Here is a 23,812-nt window from a genome sequence, read left to right as displayed (position 1 = left end):
GAGGTTTATTAATGACTAATATTAATTTACAAATGCCTTATAAATCAATGATGTGTGGTTATAACAAGCGGTTGTTGTTACTAAAATATTTATTTAGGTCACGAGACAATGCCCAATCTCCAGGATGAAGCATGTATGGGAATGTATTCATACTACTCACCTGCATGCCTAAAGAATGTAGTTTTTTAACGACCAAGAAGTATGTTCTTCATCAAAAGCAGTACATACTTTGACAGTATGCAAATTTGGACACAGACATACATTCAGATTTACTAAGACTTACATAACTACCCGGAATCCTCTCCGTCCTTTTGATACGTCTGCGGATCTCGCAGTTGTCCGGTTGTAGTATCGTGATGCCTTCACTGGAGAACACATAAAACATGTTCGCCACACTCAGTCCTACAACAACACACAAGCACACAAGAGAATATATTTATCATACAAAACCTGTAAAGAAACACACACACACACACACACACACACACGCATGCACACACACACACAACAGGCTATATCGATTTAGAAAACAGCCTCAAACAATCCAAATGTCACTTGGTGAGACAGCAGACACTATTAAAACCTCCTGCAGCTTGTGTAGCCTGAGACGACTCCAGAAAGTGCATTTGCAGGTCTGTCACCTGCCAGCAAACAACAGCTGCTAATTAGTGGACACACAATGCTGATGCTAGCTGCAGACTTGTCATGTTGTCAAAAAGCATAAAAAAAAAGGAAGTGTAAAGTGTAAAAAACGAAACTGCAGGTAAACTATGACTGCGCTGCTCAGCTTTATGCTGCGACTAATCAGTGCTCATTGTTGGAGAATTATTTTACAATCTTTTCAATCAGTACATTACGGTCATTCAGCGAAAATGGTGAGTGGTAGATGATGAGATGGAGAGATAATGTGAACTGATTGTGGACATAATAATGAAATGCTATTGGTCGAGTGTACTGCTGCCTCAAAATTCTTTTTATTGATTTCAGCTTGTGCTGAGGCATTACAGAGCATCGTAAACTGTCAAAGAAACACAGTGTAAGATGTGGATTTAACACCTAAAGTTTAAGCTAAAAAAAAAAATCTAAACATTTTAATATTTGAAAGTTACACATTTGAAAGAACATTTCACAGGTGACAATTTCTTGACATCAGAAAACTAAATGAACAGTTCATCAAAAAAAAAAAAAAAACTATGGAAATACAGTCACCATTTATTCATGTCCTTCCAAACCCATATTAATTACTTTCTTTCGTGGAGCACAAAAGGAGAATTTAGGCAGACTGTTCATCTCAGTCACCAGTCATTTTTTGTGTCTCTCTTTTATTGTTATTATTATTATTTTTTTTCTACATTAAATGAAAGTAAGTGGCGACTGAGGCTGTCTGTCCATGTCCTTTCATGTTTCATGGAATAGATGTCTAAGATCGCTCAAATTGAAATATCATTAAATATTTTGAACTATAATTTATCATACTGTAGATCTATCATATAACGTATAGCTGTACCTTCCTCCCTCCAGAGGATGTTGGCCACTGCATGGACAGCATAAAACAACACAGGACAAAGAGTATTAGGGTATGACACACAAAACACTCATGATAAAACAAAATCATGAAAAACATCAAAATTGAACAGAAATATTTTTTAAATTGCATCCACAATCCTCGTCATAAGAGACTATCAAAGGTGTCACCTCTCCTTTATTAGCTTCTTTGTGCTTATTCAGTAAGGACATTGGGTTACTGATGAGAAGAGTGATGGGATTTTCATTATAACACTTTGATAAATTTGGTGAAGAGTTCATTGAAAGGATATGCTTTTCTGCTCCCTTCTAGTTTTATCACGATTCTCTTGCAATTATCTATTCTATTACTCTGTTGCATAGAAAATGGTTTGTTAAAAAACTCTGTTTTCATCATTCAAGCTAGCCAGCTAATATTATTTCAGAATATTATATTTTTCTATAATAAACAATTATTAAGTTATAAGAATAATCATAACCACTTGATTAACCATAAACAGACAAACCATCAGTTATTGTAACTGTCTATTTATTGGCAACACGTTTCATCTGTCCTAATCATTCCTTTTTTTTATAGACCATGAATCAATCATTTTAGAACTTATTGTGTCTTCATAGTCTTTTCAATCCCTTAAAAACATTAGTTCAGATTTGTTCACTGATTCGATCTATTATTATATATATTATTGTAAATGACACTTTTACACCAGTAGGTGGCAACAAATAAACATCTGTTATGTGTTTTGAGTAAATCATTAAACCATTGATAAAGCATAGAGCCTATTTTTTACTATTCTAATTCTAATACTTTATTATAATATGCATGATACAGATCTACAATGAGATTTCAGCAGAGTGTTTAAGCATCATAAGCATTTTCCCCACAAATGACAACAAAGCATATCTATCAAGCTATATGCCTATAAACAAGACAACAACATTGGCCTAAAATGTATTATGTTTCAATTACGTCCTGATATCATCAGCCACTTTTACTCATTATTCATCCAGCCCCTTTTTCTCTTTGTTAAATGAGATCACCAAAAACAAACGCAATCATCTAAACAGCATCTAAAATGTAATCTTATTACATATGAACACTTTTAGAAATATTAATAAACTAATGTTTTTGAACTGTATACTGATTATAGCCATGAATATTGAATTAATTTGATTGTATTTTCCATGTGTGAATATTAAGATCATGCTGTATCTACAGATCATAATTAACTGTAACGGAACTCGGTAAATTTAACAGTCCAGCAAATGTAGCATCATCTCTGTAACGATATAGCTGAAATATTTATTGTACTTTCCACGTTGGCGACTTCATTACATATGCCTTTCCTGGAGGAAAGGACAGTACTTAAGGTTTTAGTCTGGTTCTGTGTGAATGAATGCCAAATTAGCATTGGCGCTTTACCGTTGGCATGACAGAATATTAAATATATTTTTTTATACCTTGCTAAGTGTACAATTACACTGTCAAAAGTGGTCACCTTAACATCAGTTCTGTTGCTGTAACCTTATGCATTCAGTTTGATTATGTGATGCCAAATAAGTTTAACCAGTTCAAACCAGTTAATTTAGATGTTACAACATGAGGCACATTTTTAGGTTACCACTTTTTTCAGTTTATTAAAAAATATTCAAATGTATGCTGAATTAGCATTGACCACTTACATGTCTTACGTGCTGAGTCTTCCACAAACAAAGATGAGATATCTTCATCCACACCAACTTCGTTCTTTGCAATGCAGGTATAAGCCCCAGTGTCTTCATACCGTACGCTACCGATGTGTAATTCACTGCCATTAGCTGCGTAAAAACATGAAGACAGTACAGCAAACAAACATTTCTATAATTGAGTGCATTTTCTTCCTTACTACGATTTCTTTTAAAAGCATGTATCCATCAACAAGCAATAACATTTACATTTACATTTATGCATTTGGCAGACACTTTTATCCAAAGCGACTTACAGTGCAATTATTACAGGGACAATCCACCCGGAGCAACCTGGAGTTAAGTGCCTTGCTCAAGGACACAATGGTGGTGGATGTGGGGATTGAACCAGCAACCTTCTGATTAACAGCCCTGTGTTTTAGACACTACGCCACCACCACTCAAATAATATAAATGTCATAAGTAAGAAACAACTATCAACTTTAAGAGGTTTGTTTTCAAATTATCAAAATAACACTCAAACAATAAATATTTTCATAAATAGAGGTTTAGGTGAGAGGAATCCTTAAAACCTAGAAGTGGTTCCCTGTTGTGTGGCTAAGACTGCTCTGGTTTATAAAATCCAATACTTGGGTTTATTGAGCACCTGTATAAAAGTTATCTTTTAAAAAATGGCCAAAGAAAGAAAAGGTAAAAGAGAAATGGGCAGATTCCAGTTTGCACATAGTTTCATGTAGCATTATGTATTAACATCTAAATAACTGGTTTTATTCAAGTCAAATATATTATTTAATATGACTGAATCAACCTAAATTCATTAGGTTACACCAATGAAATAACTGTTTCAGGGTTAGATCAGGCAGAATAGCACCTTATCGGTAACCCCTCCACAGTGTAAAAAATCCCAGCCCAATCAAAATTGAAACTTAAAGGGATAAACTAAATTTTTCTTTCAAAGAGGAAAGGAAGTCATATGAGTTTGAGACGGCATAAGGACAAGTTAATTATGAAACAATTATGATTTTGGGATGAGCTATCCCTTTAAATTAAATTGCCTTATTTAAGAAAACAAAAAATTAAAAGTGATGAAAAAGCTTGCAGTAATGAGTCAATTGCACTTTCTCGACCACTTTAAAATGAATTACAGATTAAGAAAAAAGAAAGAGTTGAAACTGTTAAAACTTAATATCAGATAAAAATGAAAGAAATAAGGAAATTGCATGAAAACAAAGATGTTACAATATTAAGCTGCAAACATTGTGTAACGATTGAGCAGCGAGGCAGACGAGGAGATGCGGATCCAAATGCAGTTTGACTTTATTAAATAAACGATCAAGTAAACACAAAGGAACAACCCTCAATGGGGAAACAAAACATAAAACTGAAAACTAAACACGATGAAACAAAACAGAGAACTCAGGCAGGGAACACATACCAGGCTAACAACAAACAACGATAGACAGGACTGAACAAAGAACCGGGGTATAAATACATGAACAAGGGACAAAGGGGCCAATGAACAAACAGAACTCAAACAAGATAACAAGATGATAAACAGAAGCAAATGGCAAATTAACGGGGGCAGGTGCAAACAATGAATGTGAACACGAAAGCTAACAAGGAGACTATGGAACTAAACAAGGGACAAAAGTGAAAACTAAGGAGTTACAAAAGTGACAAAAATGATAAACAAAGGGCAACGGTGAAACAAGACAAGGTAATACATAACAGAGCCCCCCCTCAAAGGATCGGATTCCAGACGATCCAAAAGAACAAAAACCAAAGACAAAAAAACCCACAGAAAACAAAATGATGGCACCGGGGGCAGACAGGCAGACCAGGGGGGGCACAAGAGCAAGAAGGCAGACCAAGGGGCACAGAGGGCAGGCAGGAAGTCCAAGGGGGCACAAAGGGCAGGCAGGAAGTCCAAGAGGGGCAACGAGGGGAAATGAGACGGTCCACGAGGGCACAAAGGGAAATGAGACAGTCCACAGGGCCAATTAGGCAGTCCCTGGGGACACAAAGGGACAGGTTTAGGGGGCCAGGGAGGTATCGACCGGGCAGGGACAGGTTTAGGAGGCCTGGGAGTTGACCACGGGATGTGGGTAGGCTTGGGGGACCTGGGTGGTGGCCGCAGGATAGGGGCCGGCGGAGCCGCGTGAGGCGGAGCCAAGGAGGACTTCGGAGGCGGAGCCGTGGCTCTTGCGGCGGACCGAGGGAGGTGGCGCCGTAGGAGGTTCTTCAGGCGGTGAGCTGGAAGGCTTCGGAGGCGGAGCCGAGGAAGGTGGTGCCGTAAGAGCCTCTAGAGGTGAGGCCCTAGGAGTCTCTGGAGGCTGAGCCGTAGGAGGCTCGGGAGGCGGAGCCATAGGAGGCTGAGCCATAGGAGGCGGAGCCGTAGGAGGCTCGGGAGGCGGAGCCGTAGGAGGCTCAGGAGGCTCTGGGGCGGAGCCGTAGAAGGCTCGAGAGGCTTGAGTGGCGGAGCCCTGGGAGGCTCGAGAGGCTTGAGTGGCGGAGCCCTGGGAGGCTCGAGAGGCTTGAGTGGCGGAGTCCTGGTAGGCTCGAGAGGCTTGAGAGGCGGAGCCCTGGAAGGCTCGAGAGGCTTGAGAGGTGGAGCCCTGGAAGGCCTGAGAGGCTTGAGGGGCGGAGCCCTGGAAGGCTCGAGAGGCCCGAGGGGCGGAGCCCCGGCAGGCTCGAGAAACTTGAGAGGCGGAGCCCTGGAAGGCTCGAGAGGCTTGAGAGGCGGAGCCCTAGGAGGCTCGGGAGGAGGAGCTCTGGAAAGCTCGGGAGACTTGAGAGACGGAGTCCTGGAAGATTCGAGAGACTTGAGAGGTGGAGCCCTAGGAGGCTCGGGAGGAGGAGCCCTGGAAGGCTCGAGAGACTTGGGAGGCGGAGCCCTGGAAGGCTCGGGAGGAGGAGCCCTGGAAGACTCGAGAGACTTGGGAGGCGGAGCCCTAGGAGGCTCGGGAGGAGGAGCCCTGGAAGGCTCGGAAGGCTCGGAAGGCAGAGTACTAGGAAGCTCGGAAGGCGGAGCTCTGGAAAGCTCGGAAGGCTCAGAAGGCAGAATACAAGAAGCTCGGAAGGCGGAGCTCTGGAAAGCTCAGAAGGCTTGGAAGGCAGAGTACTAGGAAGCTCGGAAGTCGGAGCTCTGGAAAGCTCAGAAGGCTCGGAAGGCAGAGTACTAGGAAGCTCGGAAGGCGGAGCTCTGGAAAGCTCGGAAGGCGCTGACTCTTAGACGGGCGCGACCACTGGCACTGGCCTTTGGACGGTCGTGGCTACTGGCGCTGGCTCTTGGACGGTCGTGGCTACTGGCGCTGGCTCTTGGACGGTCATGGCTACTGGCGCTGGCTCTTGGACGGTAATGGCTACTGGCGCTGGCTCTTGGACGGTCATGGCTACTGGCGCTGGCTCTTGGACGGTAATGGCTACTGGCGCTGGCTCAGGGACGGTCATGGCTACTGGCGCTGGCTCAGGGACAGTCATGGCTACAGGCGCTGGCTCAGGGACTGTCGAGGCTACAGGCACTGGCTCAGGGACGGTTGAGGCTACAGGCGCTGGCTCACTGACTTCTGAGGCGACAGGCACTGGCTCACTGACCTCTGAGGCGACAGGCACTGGCTCACTGACCTCTGAGGCGACAGGCACTGGCTCACTGACTTCTGAGGCGACAGGCTCTGGCTGGGTTACCGTGGTATGCGCCGGTTTGGGTTCGCTGGGCGCTGAGGGCAGAGCCAAGAGGGGTTTAGGGCACGGGGCTGCGGCAGGCGGAGGCTGGAGAGCAGAGACCTTTCCCCTTCTCCTCTTCCTCCGGGCTGATGCGACTGGCGAAGCTGGGACGCTGTTCCTGGTCAGCGTGGCTTCAGGCTCGCTGGCCGTGGCTGGCAAGGGCTCCGGCTCGCTGACGGTAGAGGCCGCAGGGTCAGGCTTGCACACAGTGACATGCGTAGGCTCTGGCTCGCTCACGGTGGCAGGCGTGGGCTCTGGCTCGCAGACCGGGGCAGGCGTGGGCACTGGCTCGCAGACCGGGGCAGGCGTGGGCTCTGGCTCGCAGACCGGGGCAGGCGTGGGCTCTGGGGCAGGCGTGACAGGGAGAGCCTGGGACGGCTGAAGAGTCTCCACAGTAGGTGGGGAGGTAGGGTCCTTCCCAGCATGGCCCACAGTGAACGGGGAGTCGCAAAACAGTAAGGTCACCTCCAGGAAGTCGCGGAGAGTCCAGCCGCGTGATGCCGGCGGCAGCCGCTCCTTCAGCCAGCCACTCAGGTTGTCCCTGAAGAAGACTACAAGGGAGGTGTCCGGGAAGTCCGCAACAGCTGCAAGTTCTAGGAAGTCACGGACGTGGGCCTCAATTGGACGGTCCTCTTGCCTCAGGCAGAGCAGGTAGTATCTGGCGCGTAAAACCGCTGGATCCATGGTTTGGTCTATCGTTCTGTAACGATTGAGCAGCGAGGCAGAGGATCCAAATGCAGTTTGACTTTATTAAATAAACGATCACGTAAACACAAAGGAACAACCCTCAATGGGGAAACAAAACATAAAACTGAAAACTAAACACGATGAAACAAAACAGAGAACTCAGGCAGGGAAAACATACCAGGCTAACAACAAACAACGATAGACAGGACTGAACAAAGAACCGGGGTATAAATACATGAACAAGGGACAAAGGGGCCAATGAACAAACAGAGCTCAAACAAGATAACAAGATGATAAACAGAAGCAAATGGCAAATTAACGGGGGCAGGTGCAAACAATGAACGGTGAACATGAAAGCTAACAAGGAGACTATGGAACTAAACAAGGGACAAAAGTGAAAACTAAAGAGTTACAAAAGTGACAAAAATGATAAACAAAGGGCAACGGTGAAACAAGACAAGGTAATACATAACACATTGTCACTTTTTACAGTTTATGCACTGGGAACAGTTTTAATTTCTGGCAGTTTTGTGTCATCTCTGTTCATTTAACATTTTCATGGAAGACACTTTTTGAGTAATAATGTACTGCACTAATATTTTGTATGTAAATTTCCTAGACAAACATAATTTATGAATATATTTTAGCATGCAGAATAGGGTTATGCTGTTACGAACTAAACCCGATACCCTAAATCAATGGCATGTTCCCATCAAAGGCTTCACACTCCACAGTGAGCTTCAGATGACTAAATTATGCCATTTGAACTTTGCATGTCTTAAGTCATGTTTTTTTTATTATTCTAATTTGAATAACCAGTATGGCTATCATGATTGCTCTCCCTTTGAAGTGCCCTGCGAAGGAATTATTTCTGCCATTTGGAATGCACTATAGACCATTTCCAGGACTTTTCGTTGATTTAAGGAGGTGACGCCTTTGTCTCTTGAACATTCCTGTTTTTGAACTCATTCAAAACAACAACGGGAGGCAGTTCATTCATAGTGACTTGAACATGATTAATGTTACTATGTTACATTAACATTATTGTCATAAAATGCCATTGTAAAAATGTGGACCATGTTGTGGACCAGGATGCTCCCTAGTTGACTATAACTAACAGAAATTAATAAGAATCAGAATCAGAATCAGCTTTATTGCTAAGTATGCTTGCACATACAAGGAATTTGCCTTGGTGACAGGAGCTTCCAGAGCACATCAATACAAACAATACCAAAAACAGCAGCAAGACATAGATAATAAAAAAATTAAATAAATAAATTATACATATAAGTACATACACTCAGACACACACTTACATACATACCCACATACACACACGTAGTGCAAATCTAATACAAATCTGTTATATAAAGAACAAAAATACAGTATATTATGTACAGTGTAATGTATGTAATGGCAGAAGTGGATATGTTAGATAATATAAATAGACTTAACTGTGTATTGCACACAATTATTGCTCAATGGGGTGGCTTTAACTGTTTATGAGATGGATCGCCTGAGGGAAAAAACTGTTCCTGTGTCTGACGGTTCTGGTGCTCAGAGCTCTGAAGTGCCGGCCAGAAGGCAACAGTTCAAAAAGGTATTGGGCTGGGTGAGTGGGGTCCAGAGTGATTTTTACAGACTTTTTCCTCACTCTGGAAGTGTATATAGTTCTTGATGGGGGGCAGGGGGCAACCAATAATCCTCTCAGCAGTCCGTATTGTCCTCTGTAGTCGTCTGATGTCTGATTTCGTAGCTGAACCAAACCAGACAGTTATTGAAGTGCAGAGGACAGAATCAATGACTGCTGAATAGAACTGTTTCAGCAGCACTGGTGGCAGGTTGAACTTCCTCAGCTGGCGAAGGAAGTACAACCTCTGCTGGGCCTTTTTCACAATGGAGTCAATGTGTATCTCCCACTTCAGGTCCTGTGAGATGGTAGTGCCCAGGAACCTGAATGACTCCACTGCTGCCACAGTACTGTTTAGAATGGTGAGGGGGGGACAATGTTGGGGTGTTCCTCCTAAAGTCTACAATAATATCCACCATTTTGAGTGTGTTCAGCTCCAGATTGTTATGATTGCACCAGACAGCCAGCCGTTCAACCTCCTAAAGTGTTTAGATCCCCGAAAAAGCAACCACAAATGGATGCATGAAATGCAGCAATGAAGCAAGATTGCTTGATATGTGCTATAGTAACAACTGTAACACACTTCTTATCTCTGGTAGGTGAACAACATTTTTGTCAACTAATAGTAAGTTTGAGAGGTAGATCTCTAAAATTGAACTCTATATATCCCTCCAATTATAAAGAATGAAACTGCAATGGCGAACTCATTTACATTACAATTAAGCTGCTTTTACATCATCGAGCAGAAAGGCTCTGAGCACGGTACAGACTATAATATTTGGTCAATAAATATCCTTTTTAGCTAGTCTGGAAACTTTTACCTTTCTGCATGTTCATGTAAGGTGGCATACACAAGCCCTCAGCAAATGATGGAAAACCTCTCGCCTTTTTTCTTTACTTTCCTTTTTTGAGACATGGTCCATGTCTGTGCTGTTTGTTAGCAGAGTAAATCCAGGGAAAAAAGCAGTCCTAAAAACTTGAATATGCGATCATCCTCCATAGCATGGCACACTCGCTCCAATGTTTACTGCTCACGTCATCGCCAACAGACAGACCTCTAAAATTGAACTATATAGATCCCTCCCATTATCATGAATGAAACTGCAATGATGAAGTCATTTACTTTTACAATTAAGCCACTTTTCCATCATCAGAATGAACGGTTACGGAGCACAGTACGGAGCAGTTACTGGAATATGCGATCATCCTCCATAGCACGCCGTACTCGCTCCAATGTTTACCTCACACGCCGTCGCCAAAGTACGTTCTCCTGATTTCACCACAGTGGAAAAAGAAACTGCAACCGTGCCAACTGGCGCGGATCGGCACGGAATGGTTTTGCGATGAAAACTATTCGGCCCGATGGTGGAAAAGTGGCTTTAGTAATTTTGCAGACACATTTATCTAAAATGACTTTTTCTCACAAAAGTCAATAATATTTCAAACAAAAGTCAACAATATGTACAATATCAAACTGCAAAGTTCTCAGAGTAGCTGGAGAAGTATAGAAGCTAGCACAGAAGAAAGAGACATGAAAAGTATTTGACCATTTAAAAATCTAATTGTTACATTGTCTGCAGGTCACACAGACAGTTTCTTTGATTATAATGGGAGCGGTTGTTCTATAATTGTGAGTATCTAATATGATATTTAATTTAATCACCTCTCTCACATAGATGCTCAGTTAAACGTTTGATATTTGTTTGAAGAAAATATGTTAACTCAGAGCCTTATTTAAAGGATCCAGTAATGATACCAGAAAGGCTTCAGGGTCAGTCACATTCTAATGTCCCCATTACTGTGGGAAGCTTTTCTCTCCTGTTTTCAGCAGCCTATTCAGCAGCACAGCACATTCACACAGGCAGCAGATGGGCGAGAGAATGACACCCAGCTGCAGTCAGTTAGAGCTCATCATCGCCCAGCATGTCGGCCCAGTCGTGTGGGGTGAGTAAGGAGTTTAGAAACTCTATAGGGGCATCACAATCAGCTTCCCAGTTCAGTTGTTGGGGCACCGATCAGTGAGTCAACCATTTCTAAGGCTGTTTCAATCGCAAATCATTCCAGTGCACTGAAACCGTCACTACCAAAAAGTTCCCAAAATGCACCGTACAAACCAGCGAGCATCATTACTCACTATGTTCCCTTACTGGAAACGTTGTCATGCGTTCTGAAGCATTTTAAGTAGTTTGAAGATGAGCAGAAGTTTTTTTTTAAATATGTTGTTTGTAATGTCTTTCACCCATAATGACCATGAGAGGGAAAAAAGTTTTAAATATTAGAGTTGTTAGAAGGTTAAAAATACACTCCTTTATATTTGTATTTATTCTTTTATGTCACTTATCGTTTATAATAATGCTATAAACGTGCAATGTCTACAATGAAAATGCATGATAGTGTCAATTACACAGTGTTGTTGATTAATACCACCTGTGTTATAATGCGCAAGCTCGTAATCATGTCGATTAACAGTCATGAGTGTCCAAATGCTCAGTGAATGAACACCCTTGCCAGTGCCTGAATTCATGTTAATGATATACTGATTCATGACATATAGGGAACTGAATGAAACACACCATATTATAAGGAGCTTTTCCACTGCATGGTACAAATCCACTCGACTATTCTCACTTTTTGGGGGTTTTCCACTGTGGATAGTACCTGGTCCCTGGTACTTTTATTAGTAACACCTCGGTCAAGGTTCCAAGCAAGCCGAGCCAATACTAAATGTGACGTCAAAACCATGCAGATCACTGATTGGTCAGAGAGAATCGTCACTACCAGCGTCAGTGGATTTGCGACACGGGACATCAACCTGCTAGTTTTAAAGTTAGCTACAGCGATTGCAGTATCATTTGTGAACTTTCGAATTGTAAAAAGAAATGGCTGTGCACACAACCATGCCATGGTCAAAAAACGAGGTGCAGATGTTCCTCTCATTAGCAACGAACAAAATTATGCAAAATGAAAAAGTCTTTCAGGAAGTGTCAGCTGTTGGCCGCACACGGCTACTACCGGACCTACCAACAGTGTAGGGAAAAGTAAAAAAACAAAACTTAATACATTAACTACAGAACCATCAAGGAAAAGTGGAAGTGGTTCGACTAAATGGACACTATCTAGACCGGCGAGCAATAGGAGGGAGATTGCCCTGGACTCAGCCATGGCTGGAGCTTGCTTCTAAAACAACCAGGCCAATTTAACTGTTACACTTGTGTAAAATCACAGTGCAACAACTGCTTTATGGAGCACAATGAGCTAGTAGCTAATAGCTAGCAGTTGTGTTATTGTTTTGTGTCACGTTTAAGATGATGTCACGGCAGTAGAGGCGCCGCAACTATGACGATCAGCCTATAATCAATTAGATTAGAATCAATTAGAAATAGCGCTCTAATGAAAATTAGATAAGACGTTGCACACAGTGGCTGCACAGAGAAAATAGAGACCATCAATTTCAGGGAGGATACATTTTATGATTCAACTGAACAGTGCAAATCTAGCCTATTTTTGGAAAATCTACAATTACTTTCAGATAATGACACCAAATTTAAACTTTTCTCAATGTTCTGCACTGAATTAACATTTTTAACACATACGCTGTGTCTGAAAGCTGGATAAATCTGCCTTCTAAACTATTCTGAGACCTTAAGAGGTACTGTATGTTAAAAAGTAAATTCTTAAAAACTGATAAGGCAATCTTGCCCTATTAAAGGTATGCCCTATTTTAGGGGAGGCTGAAATCATAGTTATAAAAATGCATATTAAACTAGTATCTTTAGCCCTGTTGCATTCTAACAGTGACTGATGCCTGTCTTAACAAACTCCACTTATGAACGCAAACTCAGATGTAAAGCTGACATTGTTGCTGAATGAGTTGCTGTGTGTGTGATATTTGAGGACATCTGCTCTGTGTGTGAGTTCTCAGATCTATCACTCACCTCTGACGCTCTCGAACACAACACAAAACCCTGACACTGTACATGAAAGGAGTATGTGACACAGACAGTGTTCAGTCAAATATAACAAACATGAAGTATACTTCTCTTTCCTCTCATTTTCTCTTCACTTTTATTTTCTCATCTCCTGCACGCTTCACTTCTTCTTTTGATCTTATACTGTCTATCCTCAAAATTCAGATTTAATTCAAAAGAGAGCTTCCCACCTCTGGGCAAAAGTTGACTGCTTTATAGTTACAATTCAGCTAGAGTTCATTAACATATTTATTGCCATATTTCTGTATCAGGTGCATTTATTTACTGCATCCACTAAGGAGGTGACTGAATAGTGAACCATGATTTGGGAATGATTTGATTAGAATCTTAAAGGTCAGGTCTGGAGCTGTGGCATAATGGTTAGAGCACATACTCTGACATGTTAAGCACTCGTGCTCATGTGGGTGACACAAGTTCAAGTCAGGCTTGTGTAATTTCTCAATCCTCTTCTATCCCATGGAAATAATGAATCTTTAGGGATAATTTCTCATATCTACAGAAATTAGTAATTGAATACAAAGTCTTATCTTTTCGTACAGAACTTAGGCAGTACAAGCTGATACAAATCAGAGTCTATTACAGGGAGTAATGGCTTGCATTCAAGCAGTAAAGTGTTGTGTAATAAGAGGTTGTTCTGTAAACAATACTACACTGCACTCCTGCTGCAAATGAATCTCCCTTAAAAAAAAGCCCATTTGGTTGGAAGCGGTTTTGCCATTTCATAAACTGTTTTTATTATTATCCTTGCAGGGAGTCGCGAATTCAGTCCCACAGCACTAAAGACTTGAATAATGACTCAAGTTGCAGATTTAATTAACTGCTCCAACAGATGGGTGTATGAATGAGATTTTTAAAGTAGTTTGTTGGTTAATTTGCCCCATTAAAAAGCACAAGATTAGAATGTGAATCAATCTATGAATCCATCCATCCATCCATCTATCTATCAGTCTGTATGTTCGTCTGTTTGTTCAGCTGTAAGATTTCTGTGATGAAGGGATGAGGAAGTGATTCATACCGAGAAGTGAGAGCTGTTTAGATCCATGTGGCAGCAGGTCCAGTCCGTTTTTCAGCCAGGTGAGTTTAGGGTTTGGAATACCTTCTGCGTGGCAGTGCAAACTGGCAGCTACACCAGGCTCCTGCGCCTGAGTCTCTGGATAGACCAGGATCACTGGAGGCACTACACACACACACACACACACACACACACACACACACACACAGTAAGAGAAAGAGAGAGAAAGAGAGAGAGAGAGATTGGAACACACTGACATATAGAGTAGGATGAAAACGTATGATTAAAAGTGATTAAATTCCAGAATAACTGCTTCATTGTGGATTTTCCTCTGGTAAGGTAGAAATTGTAAACAAACTATCATTTAATGAGAGACATGGGATGAAAGCAAGAAGGTTTGAGGGGAAGTGGATATCAAGCATCAAAAATGTCTCGGGTTACATGTGTAACCCTTGTTCCCTGAAAAAAGCGGAATGAAATGCTGCGCTTTGCTAAGTGCTTTTGGGAACAATCCTGCATTGTGACCAGCTGTGAATGTGTGTAACACATCAATGAACATTGACCGGAATTTATAGCCTCGGCTGGTGATGATCATTAGATGCACCTGTGGCCAGGCTATAAATAGACGCGTCACCAGCATGTCGTCAGATATCTTTTTCTGAAGAGCATTCCTGGGATGTCCCAGTGCGGCAAAGAAGCGCAGCATCTTGTTCCGCTTTTTTCAGGGAACAAGGGTTACACATGTAACCCGAGATGTCCCCTTTACAAAAAGCTTCACTATGATGCTGCGCTTTGCTAAGCGCTTTTGGGAACGCAATACCCACGCCACTGCACTGGGGCTGTCCGGACCCCTATGGTTGTGAAGTGTGCTCACAAGAACGCGAGAGGTCTCAGACATGAGCTTGAGATGTCGACTCAAGAACGTAAGAGTCCGGAGTAGCAAGAACATCTAACCCATAAAGTTCGATGAACGTGTGCGGTGAGGACCAGCCTGCTGCATCACAAACTTGTTAAGGCATGAGCCTGCCATAAAAACTGATGAATGTGCACGGAGAGGACCAGCCTGCCGCATCACAAACCTGCTGCAGAGGGACCCCTCTAGCCAAGGCTTTAGATGAGGTGACCCCTCTGGTGGAGTGAGCCCTGACACCTACTGGCGAAGCTTGACCACGCGCCTCATAGGCCAGGGCAATAGCATCCCTCACCCAATGTGACAGTCTGCTTGGTAGCGGTTGCCCCCCTGTTGCGGCCCCCATAGCAGACAAATAATTGCCCTGACTTACGCCACTGGCTAGTGTGGTGGACATAAGTCTGAAGGGCACGGACTGGGCAGAGTCTGTGAAGTCTTTCCTGCTCCGGCATTAAAAACGGCGGGGAGCAGAAGGCTTCCAGAGTGACAGGACGTAGTGTCGAAAAAGGCACCTTAGGAAGGTAGTCAGGATGAGGATGCAGAATAGCTTTGGCCATACCTGGGGCAAATTCTAAACAGGCCGGCAAAACAGACAGAGCCTGTAGATCCCCAATCCTCTTAAGAGAGGTAATCGCCATAAGAAATGTCAGACGCTGACTCTACAGGTTCAAAGGGGGTCTCAACCAGACCCTCCAGGACTATTGCTAAGTCCCATGAAGGAGTTCTGGTCCTAACAGGAGGCCTCAGTCGCATGGCTCCACGAATAAAGCGAGCGAGTAGAGGATGCCTCCCCAAAGGCACCCCGTCCATCAAGGCGTGGGAAGCCGAAATGGCGGCCACATAAACCCTGAGAGTAGCGGGGCATATGACTTCTGACAGTTTTTCCTGCAGAATGTCCAGAACTGAAACAATTTGGCAGTTAACTGGATCTGCACCATGTGAACTGCACCACTTTTCGAAGACACCCCATTTATTGGTGTAGATTCTTCTGGTAGAGGGAGCCCTAGCACTAAGAATGGTCTCGATAACCTCATGTGACAGCCCTGTGTCCCTCAGTTGGTACCCTTCAGGGGCCAAACATGAAGTTTCCACAATTTGGGCCGGGGATGAAATATCGTCCCCTGCGCCTGAGACAGAAGGTCCCTCCTGTCCGGAATTGCCCAAGGCGAGCCGTCAAGGAGAGATATTAGCTCCGAGAACCATACCCTGTTCGGCCAGCGCGGCGCTATCAGTAAGAGGCAAGACCCTTTCTGGCTAAGTCTGGCCAAGACTCCCGGGAGCAGAGAAACCAGGGAAAAATTTATACAGGCACATTCAGGGCCACCCAGATTTGTTCCACTACCTAGGGGTGGAGTTTCCATTCACCCGTCGGTATTTTCGGTATATTCGCCCCAAGGAGAATCCGATGTGCCAAAAATTCAGCTGACGTGAACATGGACCTCTTTGATGGTTTATGTAAGAGACTACCGCTGTATTGCCCACCCGCACCTCTGCCTCTGGAGGAAGTATTTCAGGGCCAGAAATACCACCATCAACTCGAGACAGATACTGTGACAACCGAGCTGACGACCCTCCCATCCCCTTGAGCTGGATGACCACTTAAGACCGCTACCCAGCCCGTCAGGGAGGCGTCTGTCGTTAGCAGTCTGCGATGACGAGACGTACCTAGAGTGGGACCCAAGGTAAGAAACCGGGGTCTGAACCACATAGCAAGGGAACTAAGCCCGTGGCGCGTAACCCTTATTAGCCCTAGGGGACTGGCCCTTGGATGAAATCCCCTGGCTTTTAGCCACAGCTGAAACGGTCTCATATGGAGCAGGACCAAAGGAATCACCGTGGACGCAGACACCATGAGACCTAGTATTTGTTGATACTGGTGAACAGTGCAACCTTGACCTAGCCTGAGGGTGTTCTGAATGTACATGATACGAGCGGGAGACAACTGTGCCCGCATCGTGATCGAATTCCATATAACCCCCAGATAGGTGATTCCCCGGGTGGGAGAGAGAACGCTCTTTGACGTTGAATCTCAGACCTGGAGAAACCAGATGAGTTAAGACAATATTCCTGTGCTGAACTGCCAGTTCTTGGAGCTGTGCTAAGATCTGCCAGTCGTCTATGTAATTCAGAATGCGGATGCCCCGGAGTCGCGAAGGAGCCAGTGCTGCATTCATGCATTTTGTGAATGTGCGGGGTGATAGGGCTAGGCTGAATGGAAGAACCGATACTGGAAGGCTTCGTCCCCGAACGCGAACCTCAAGAACTTACTGTGCTGTGGCAGAATTCCAATATGGAAATATGCGTCCATGAGATCGATCGTAATCAGCCAATTGTAATGTTGGATCTGAGACACGACCGTCTTGACAGTTAGCATCTTGAACTTGAACACCCTGACCGAGTGGTTCAAGCCTCAAAGATCTAAAATCGGATGCACCCCCTTCTTGGGGACCAGGAAGTTTGTGCTGTAATAGCCTGACTAGAAGGGGAACACGTTCATGGCCCCTTTGACCAAGAGATTTTGTAGCTCTTTCCACAGTAGACGTGTCTGGTCTGGTTTCATGGTAGTGGGAACCACGCCCCTCTGAGTGAGGCTTCCTCATGGCTTTTCGCCTCCTGGAATCTGGAGATAACCGTATTCATGGCATCTCCGAAGAGACCGGAAGGCAAAACCAGGGCATCGAGTGGGAAAACTCTGTCCTTATCCTTGATGCCCGAAAGGTTAAGCCATAAATGCTTCTCCATGCTGACTAAAGCGGACATAGACCAATGGCACGGGCTGTCTGCTTGGTCGCACGGAGAGATAAATCTGTGGCCCGACGAAGTTCAGAAAAGGCTTCTTCGTCGAGCGTTGCACCCGCACTCAGGTCTTTCAGTAGGTCAGCCTGGTACGCATGTAACATGGCCATGGTGTGCAGCGCAGCACCAGCCTGAGCTGCCGCTTGATAAGCCCTCCACACTAGCATGGAGGTAGTCCAAGATGGCTTAGTGGGCAGAGCGGGTGTCTTGAGTGATGATGCCAAACCCGGTGAGAGATAGCCCGCAAGCGTCACTTTGACCGGCGGCATCATTGAATACCCCCGTGTCTCAGCACCCACGATAGTCGAGTATAAAGATGTTGAGGGTACGTGAACATGGGAAGTATATGGGTTCCTCCATGAGTGAGAAAGCTCATCATGGAGGTCATCAAAGAAAGGAAGGGACTAATATAGCGTTCCCTTTTTCTTTTCTTTATTATATTATTTATTTTTTTTGGCCACCAGACAGAAATCTGTCTTATAGTTTGGAGCGTTTGGGGGGGGGGGGGATCTCTTGTTCGCGTGGCCAGTCTAGCTGTAGTCTGGCCACAGCCCGAGTAACCACCTCGAGTAATTTCTCAGCCGCTTTATTATTATTCGTGAAATGTACAGAGGCGCGCTTCAGATTACGAGAAGGATCAGCTGGATCTGGGGAGAGAGCGAACGATAGGGACGGACCCCTCTCTCGCTCCTCAGCCAAATATATGTGAGAGCCCCACGTTGAAAGAGTGGGCACTGACTCCCGGAAGTAAGCGAGTCAAGCGCGAAGCATTTCGCCCAAAAGTAGGTTGCAATGCATGCACTCGCCCTGCCCCAACGCGAGAGCAGCATGCTCTTCCCCCAAACAAAACAAAATTGATGCGTGTCCCTGACAGTCATAGGACGTTGACAGGGAAACATGCATCGTTTGCTTTGCTTCTCAGACATTTTTACACCTTTTTCTTTTCTATTTTCTATATATATATATATATATATATATATATATATATATATATATATATATGTGTGCATATAGAAAGAGGGAAAGGAGAAAAGATTCACTGCACACTGCCTAACAAATTCTAAATCCTAGCAGAGGAAAGAAAGTTTCTGACAGCTCTGAAGAAAACGGATCTGTCCACAAGCTGGTGATGAGTCTATTTATAGCCTGGCCACAGGTGCATCTAATGATCTCACCAGCTGAGGCTATAAATTCCGGTCAATGTTCATTGACGTGTTACACACATATTCACAGCTGGTCACAATGCAGGATTGTTCCCAAAAGTGCTTAGTAAAGCGCAGCATCATAGTGAAGCTTTTTGTAAAGGGAACATCCTGCTCAAGGTTTCTCATTGAGCCAAATCATTTTTCAATTTGAGTGATTCTACTGACAAAACAAGCTCTCTAACCATCTCGCTCATTGTCCCTGTTAATTGACAATCCTTCTAGTCTTTTTTCTCACATAATGTGAGAAAAATATAACACAGCAAATGAAACTGGATTGTTATCTTTGTTTCAAAACAGCATTTGTTGTGTCTTTATATCCTTTAATGAAGAGAGATGCCTTGTAATTAAACATTTTGACAAAAGGTAGAAAATTATTTTCCATAGCAACACAGTGTCTTAGGCATTGAAAACACATGGCTTTTGTTTTGTAAAGGGAATTATAGGGTGGACAAAACATTTTCAGTAGATTCGCAATAGGGCACAGATAATAGGCCACCAAGCTTTTACCTCTTGTTTTTCATGAAATCACAACCACCCCAAAAGTTAATCTATCAATATAAAATATAGGGTTATGTGGGTGTATTGTATATTAATGAAGTGGCGCAAAGCACAATTTGCTATTTTCCTGAGAAATAGTTAATTGCGCAAAAATGTGCAAATAACTTAGTGCAAAGTTTAAACTCAGTTCCTGCATTTGCAGTTTGGAGATTCCACCAGCAGTTGGTAATACATTTCAATAATGTCCAAACTCTGAAAATATAGTGAACAAATTATCAAATTATATCCCTGACGATCAGAGCTGAAGCTGTCTTATGAAACAAAACTTTATGAGATTTGTGTTAAATCTATTTATTTTCAATTATTATTATTATGTTTACAATTTTATTTATGATCTAATTTGTAAAGGTATTTTTCCACCTGTTGTCATAGAGTGATTTTTATGTCACTGCAACACGGGCCGGTGGAAGAAGTTGGAGTAAAATGTTTTGAACTGGCATGACTTTTTGACAACTTTGTTATTTTAATTATATTTTCACTTAGTTTGAAGTGTATTTTATTTTTATTTTTATAATTTTTTAATAAATTAATTACATTTTTCAAAATCGACTGGTAGAAGTGAAATGCGTGCCGATACAATCACTGTTAATACTAGCCATGATTTGTGTTTCAGTAGATGAAAATGATTAATAATACTTTCATTCTCTATAATTGAACTGAACGTACATCCAAATTCTGATAACAATTTAATTTTCCAAGCCTATAAAAGGTGTGTTTCACTGTCATCCAAATATACCCGACAATCAGCAAGGACACAGTTAATGCACTAAAGAACGTAATTTTGTATTCTTCTAATCCATTGCATGCAGTCCATTTATACTATTAACTTCTTATGAATGTGCTGTCTTGGTTTATATCGCTGGTGCTTGAGGGAATTAACTATATAATAGGATGCTGATGGTGGAATTTAAAACCTTAATTTGGCCTCAATTGCTAAAAATCTGTTTCTCTACGGTAAAATGATTGGGATTTTGAGTTCCTCAACTGTTGTGCTCTATAGTATTTACAACAAAGTTCAATAAAGCTTATTGTGAGATATGAAAGATTCTACTACTAACCATTCACCTGGAGTATGTGTGTCTGGTACAGCTCCTCATAGCCATATGCATGACAGCTGTAGTTGCCCATGTGAATTGTAGTCACCTTCGTAATGAAGAGTGAGCTGTCATCTCCAAAGTCCTAATTGAACGAGAGAAAAGGACAGAGAATTAAAAAGCAGGAAGTCATTGGATGAGTAGACTATGCATCACTGGTGTCCCATGAGTGGGCAGGCACAAGGGTTTGTTCCACACTGTCATATTCTCTCAGGCTGATAAATGGTAAGGGTTAAAAATATAGCCAACATTAGCGTGATTAATGAAGCCAGTTGTGCTTTTGTGAAAATGCATCCTCTCATCAGGGGTTTTGGACTGGAGGGGGATTAAAACATTAAACTGTTTGTAGTTATATAAGGGTAAATGATTTAAGGACATGGATGCTATCTCTTACACCCTAACACACCTGCAGCTTTATATGGCACACTCTGAAAAGGGTTGAGCCCCGCTCAGGGAACAAAACAGCAATTTGTTTGTTTAGGAGGTCATCACTAATCCAGTGAGATGGACTATTAGGGTACATAAAAACTATGACTAAATTCTAGTTTTAGGATAAAGAGGGCATAACTGACTCTTTTTTCAAGGGCAAAGACGCTGTTTAAACCCAATGACAAATTCTAATTACTTTCTTTGTTAAATAAAGATTATATGATTGATACAACCTCACCTCTGCCTTAAGGCTAATATTGCATAAATGTTGCAAAAAAAGCACCGATACTGACATTTTATTTTTAATTACTGGAGCTTCACTGGCTAGAACATTCCAATGAAATGTAATTCAGAATTTGTCAATCAACTTTTCAAATAAATTTTATTTGTATGGCAGATTAAGTCTTTTTATAGTGTTTAAATTTAGCACTAGTACTATTAAATTAACAAAGTATTCAAACAATTGCACATGCAACACAAATAGTCAGACAGTTATAACTATGATTGTATCTGAGAAAAAGCGACAACAGAAGTGAGTCAAGACATTACACTAATTAATATAAACACAAAGCGTATTGCAGCAAAATAATATAATATCACCTTTTAATCTCACTGTTAAAGTCGATTATTTTTGCTGCATGCTCACTATTTGACAAGCCTTTACATAAAAGTCATTCTTTTATTCCTGTTTTCATAACTGCATATCGATTTGTAATGCACTTTTAAGTGACTTATTAGTTATTAATTAAGCTTTTGTGAACCTTTAACCAGAGGTGGGTAGAGTAGCCAAAAACCTTACTCAAGTAAAAGTACAATTACATATAAATAATTCATAATAACATAAATAATTCATAAAGATTTGTATGTCTCTAAAGATGTAAATGTGTAAAAGCGCTTATGTTTTAGGTGTTAGGTGTTTAGGTGTAGTCTGTTTAAACTTGCAAACAAATATCTATGAATTTCAATTAGATCACCCAGGATAAACACAATTGTTAAGTGAGCAGGTGTTTCACGCCAAAGCTGTTGCTATGTTGTTTATTGTGCCATATCTTGAACACTGTGCTACATTAACATACAACATTTTACATACACTATTTATAGTGTCAAATCTTTATTTACAAATGATTTTTCAAACACATCAATAGAAACAGTATTATGTTTGGAGAAGTTAATATGGTGCAAGTCAGCTTGGAGTCTCCAGACACATTTTCCACATTGAACAACCAATGAATTTGAAGCAGTATGGGGTCTTCTAAAGCAAAATGTCAAGGCTGTGTGTGATCTAAAAGGTTGGGCCCCCCAACACAACAATGACAAAATGCAGGAGGAAATTACTGGAGGAAATTAACTGTTGAGGGGTTTGAATAGAAGAAGCAATGCCTTTTAGAAGGGCAAGTTAAGAGTCCTGACCTCAATTTGACTGAACTAGGGTTGTGTGATCTTTTGTGAAAAAGAATGTGCTAAAATACCTCTTCAGTGCTGTGTAGGCCTGATCAACATCTACAGAAAGCAGTTAGCTGAGGTTATTGCCATTTAAAGAGAGGTCATCTATGTATTAACTAAAAGAGTTCAGACTTGAAATTCTGATTGAATGAGCCACAATCAAAGCTCTATTCAAATAATGCTCTAGGGGAACTCCTGAGCATAGAAAAAAGAGGCCTGTCCAAGGGCTGAATAAGTGACGGCAGGAAGGGGTAAGGGGCACACTGTATGTGCCGTGGCGCCATGCCCATCTCGGGTCTCAAGTCTGAAGCCAGTGCTGAAGCGGTCTCATATGCATCAACCCGAGTGGCGCGAGCGTCATTGAGGATGCCATATGCACCAGGAGCCTCTAAAGTTGTTTCAGTGGAACCACTGTGTCTGGCCTGAACGTACTCAGGCAGTTCAGCACCGACTGCGCTTGCGCGCTTGTGAGGCGCGCTGTCATTGAGACTCCATTCCGAGAAAAGAGATGCTCTGAACCGGGGAAGAGCTTGCTCTTTTCCCAGTTGACCCAAAGCCCTAAATGGCGGAGGTGCCTGCGCACCAGGTCCCTGTGTGCACAGAGCAACTGTTGAGAGTGTGATAGGATTAGCCAATCATTGAGGTAGTTGAGTATGCAAATGCCCACTTCCCTTTACAGGGTAAGAACTGCCTCTGCGACTTTTGTGAAGACGCGAGGGGACAGAGGCAGACCGAAGGGGAGGACCTTGTACTGATACGCCTGGCCGAAAGCAAACCGTAGAAAGGGCCTGTGATGGAGTAATATTGAGATGTGAATGTATGCTTTCTTCAGGTCTACCCCTGCGTACCAATCTTGATGCCGGACACATGACAGTATGCGTTTCTGTTTCAGCATCTTGAACAGGAGTCTATGTAAGGCCCGGTTCAGAACTCGCAGGTCCAAGATTGGCCGCAACCAACCACCTTTCTTGGGTATGATGAAGTAAGAGCTGTAGAATCCCTTCTCCATCTCGGCTGGAGGGACCTGCTTGTGCAGAAAGGTTGCGATTTCTGCACGCAGGGTGGAGGCGTTTTCGCCTCCTGCACCGAGGTGAAGCAGACGCCGCTGAAGCGGGGTGGGTGCTTG

The 23,812-nt window shown here is 42.8% G+C and overlaps 1 protein-coding gene across 1 annotated transcript in view; it reads right to left on the bottom strand.

Annotated features, from left to right (window-relative positions):
• LOC127624588 (follistatin-related protein 4-like) overlaps positions 1-23,812 on the bottom strand; it is a 305,922-nt gene that overhangs the window by 5,332 nt on the left and 276,778 nt on the right. Inside the window, exons 8-12 of the mRNA XM_052099373.1 lie at positions 20,779-20,899; positions 14,255-14,416; positions 3,208-3,342; positions 1,508-1,534; positions 284-402 (exon numbers count right to left, since the gene is read on the bottom strand). Coding sequence (XP_051955333.1) covers positions 284-402; positions 1,508-1,534; positions 3,208-3,342; positions 14,255-14,416; positions 20,779-20,899 — 564 coding nt within the window. The remainder of the gene's footprint in view (positions 1-283; positions 403-1,507; positions 1,535-3,207; positions 3,343-14,254; positions 14,417-20,778; positions 20,900-23,812) is intronic.

This window comes from Xyrauchen texanus, chromosome 31 (assembly GCF_025860055.1).
Source record: "Xyrauchen texanus isolate HMW12.3.18 chromosome 31, RBS_HiC_50CHRs, whole genome shotgun sequence".
Classification (NCBI taxonomy): domain Eukaryota; kingdom Metazoa; phylum Chordata; class Actinopteri; order Cypriniformes; family Catostomidae; genus Xyrauchen; species Xyrauchen texanus.
Note: the sequence above shows the minus strand (reverse complement) of the source record. Positions and strands in the feature narration are given on the sequence as shown.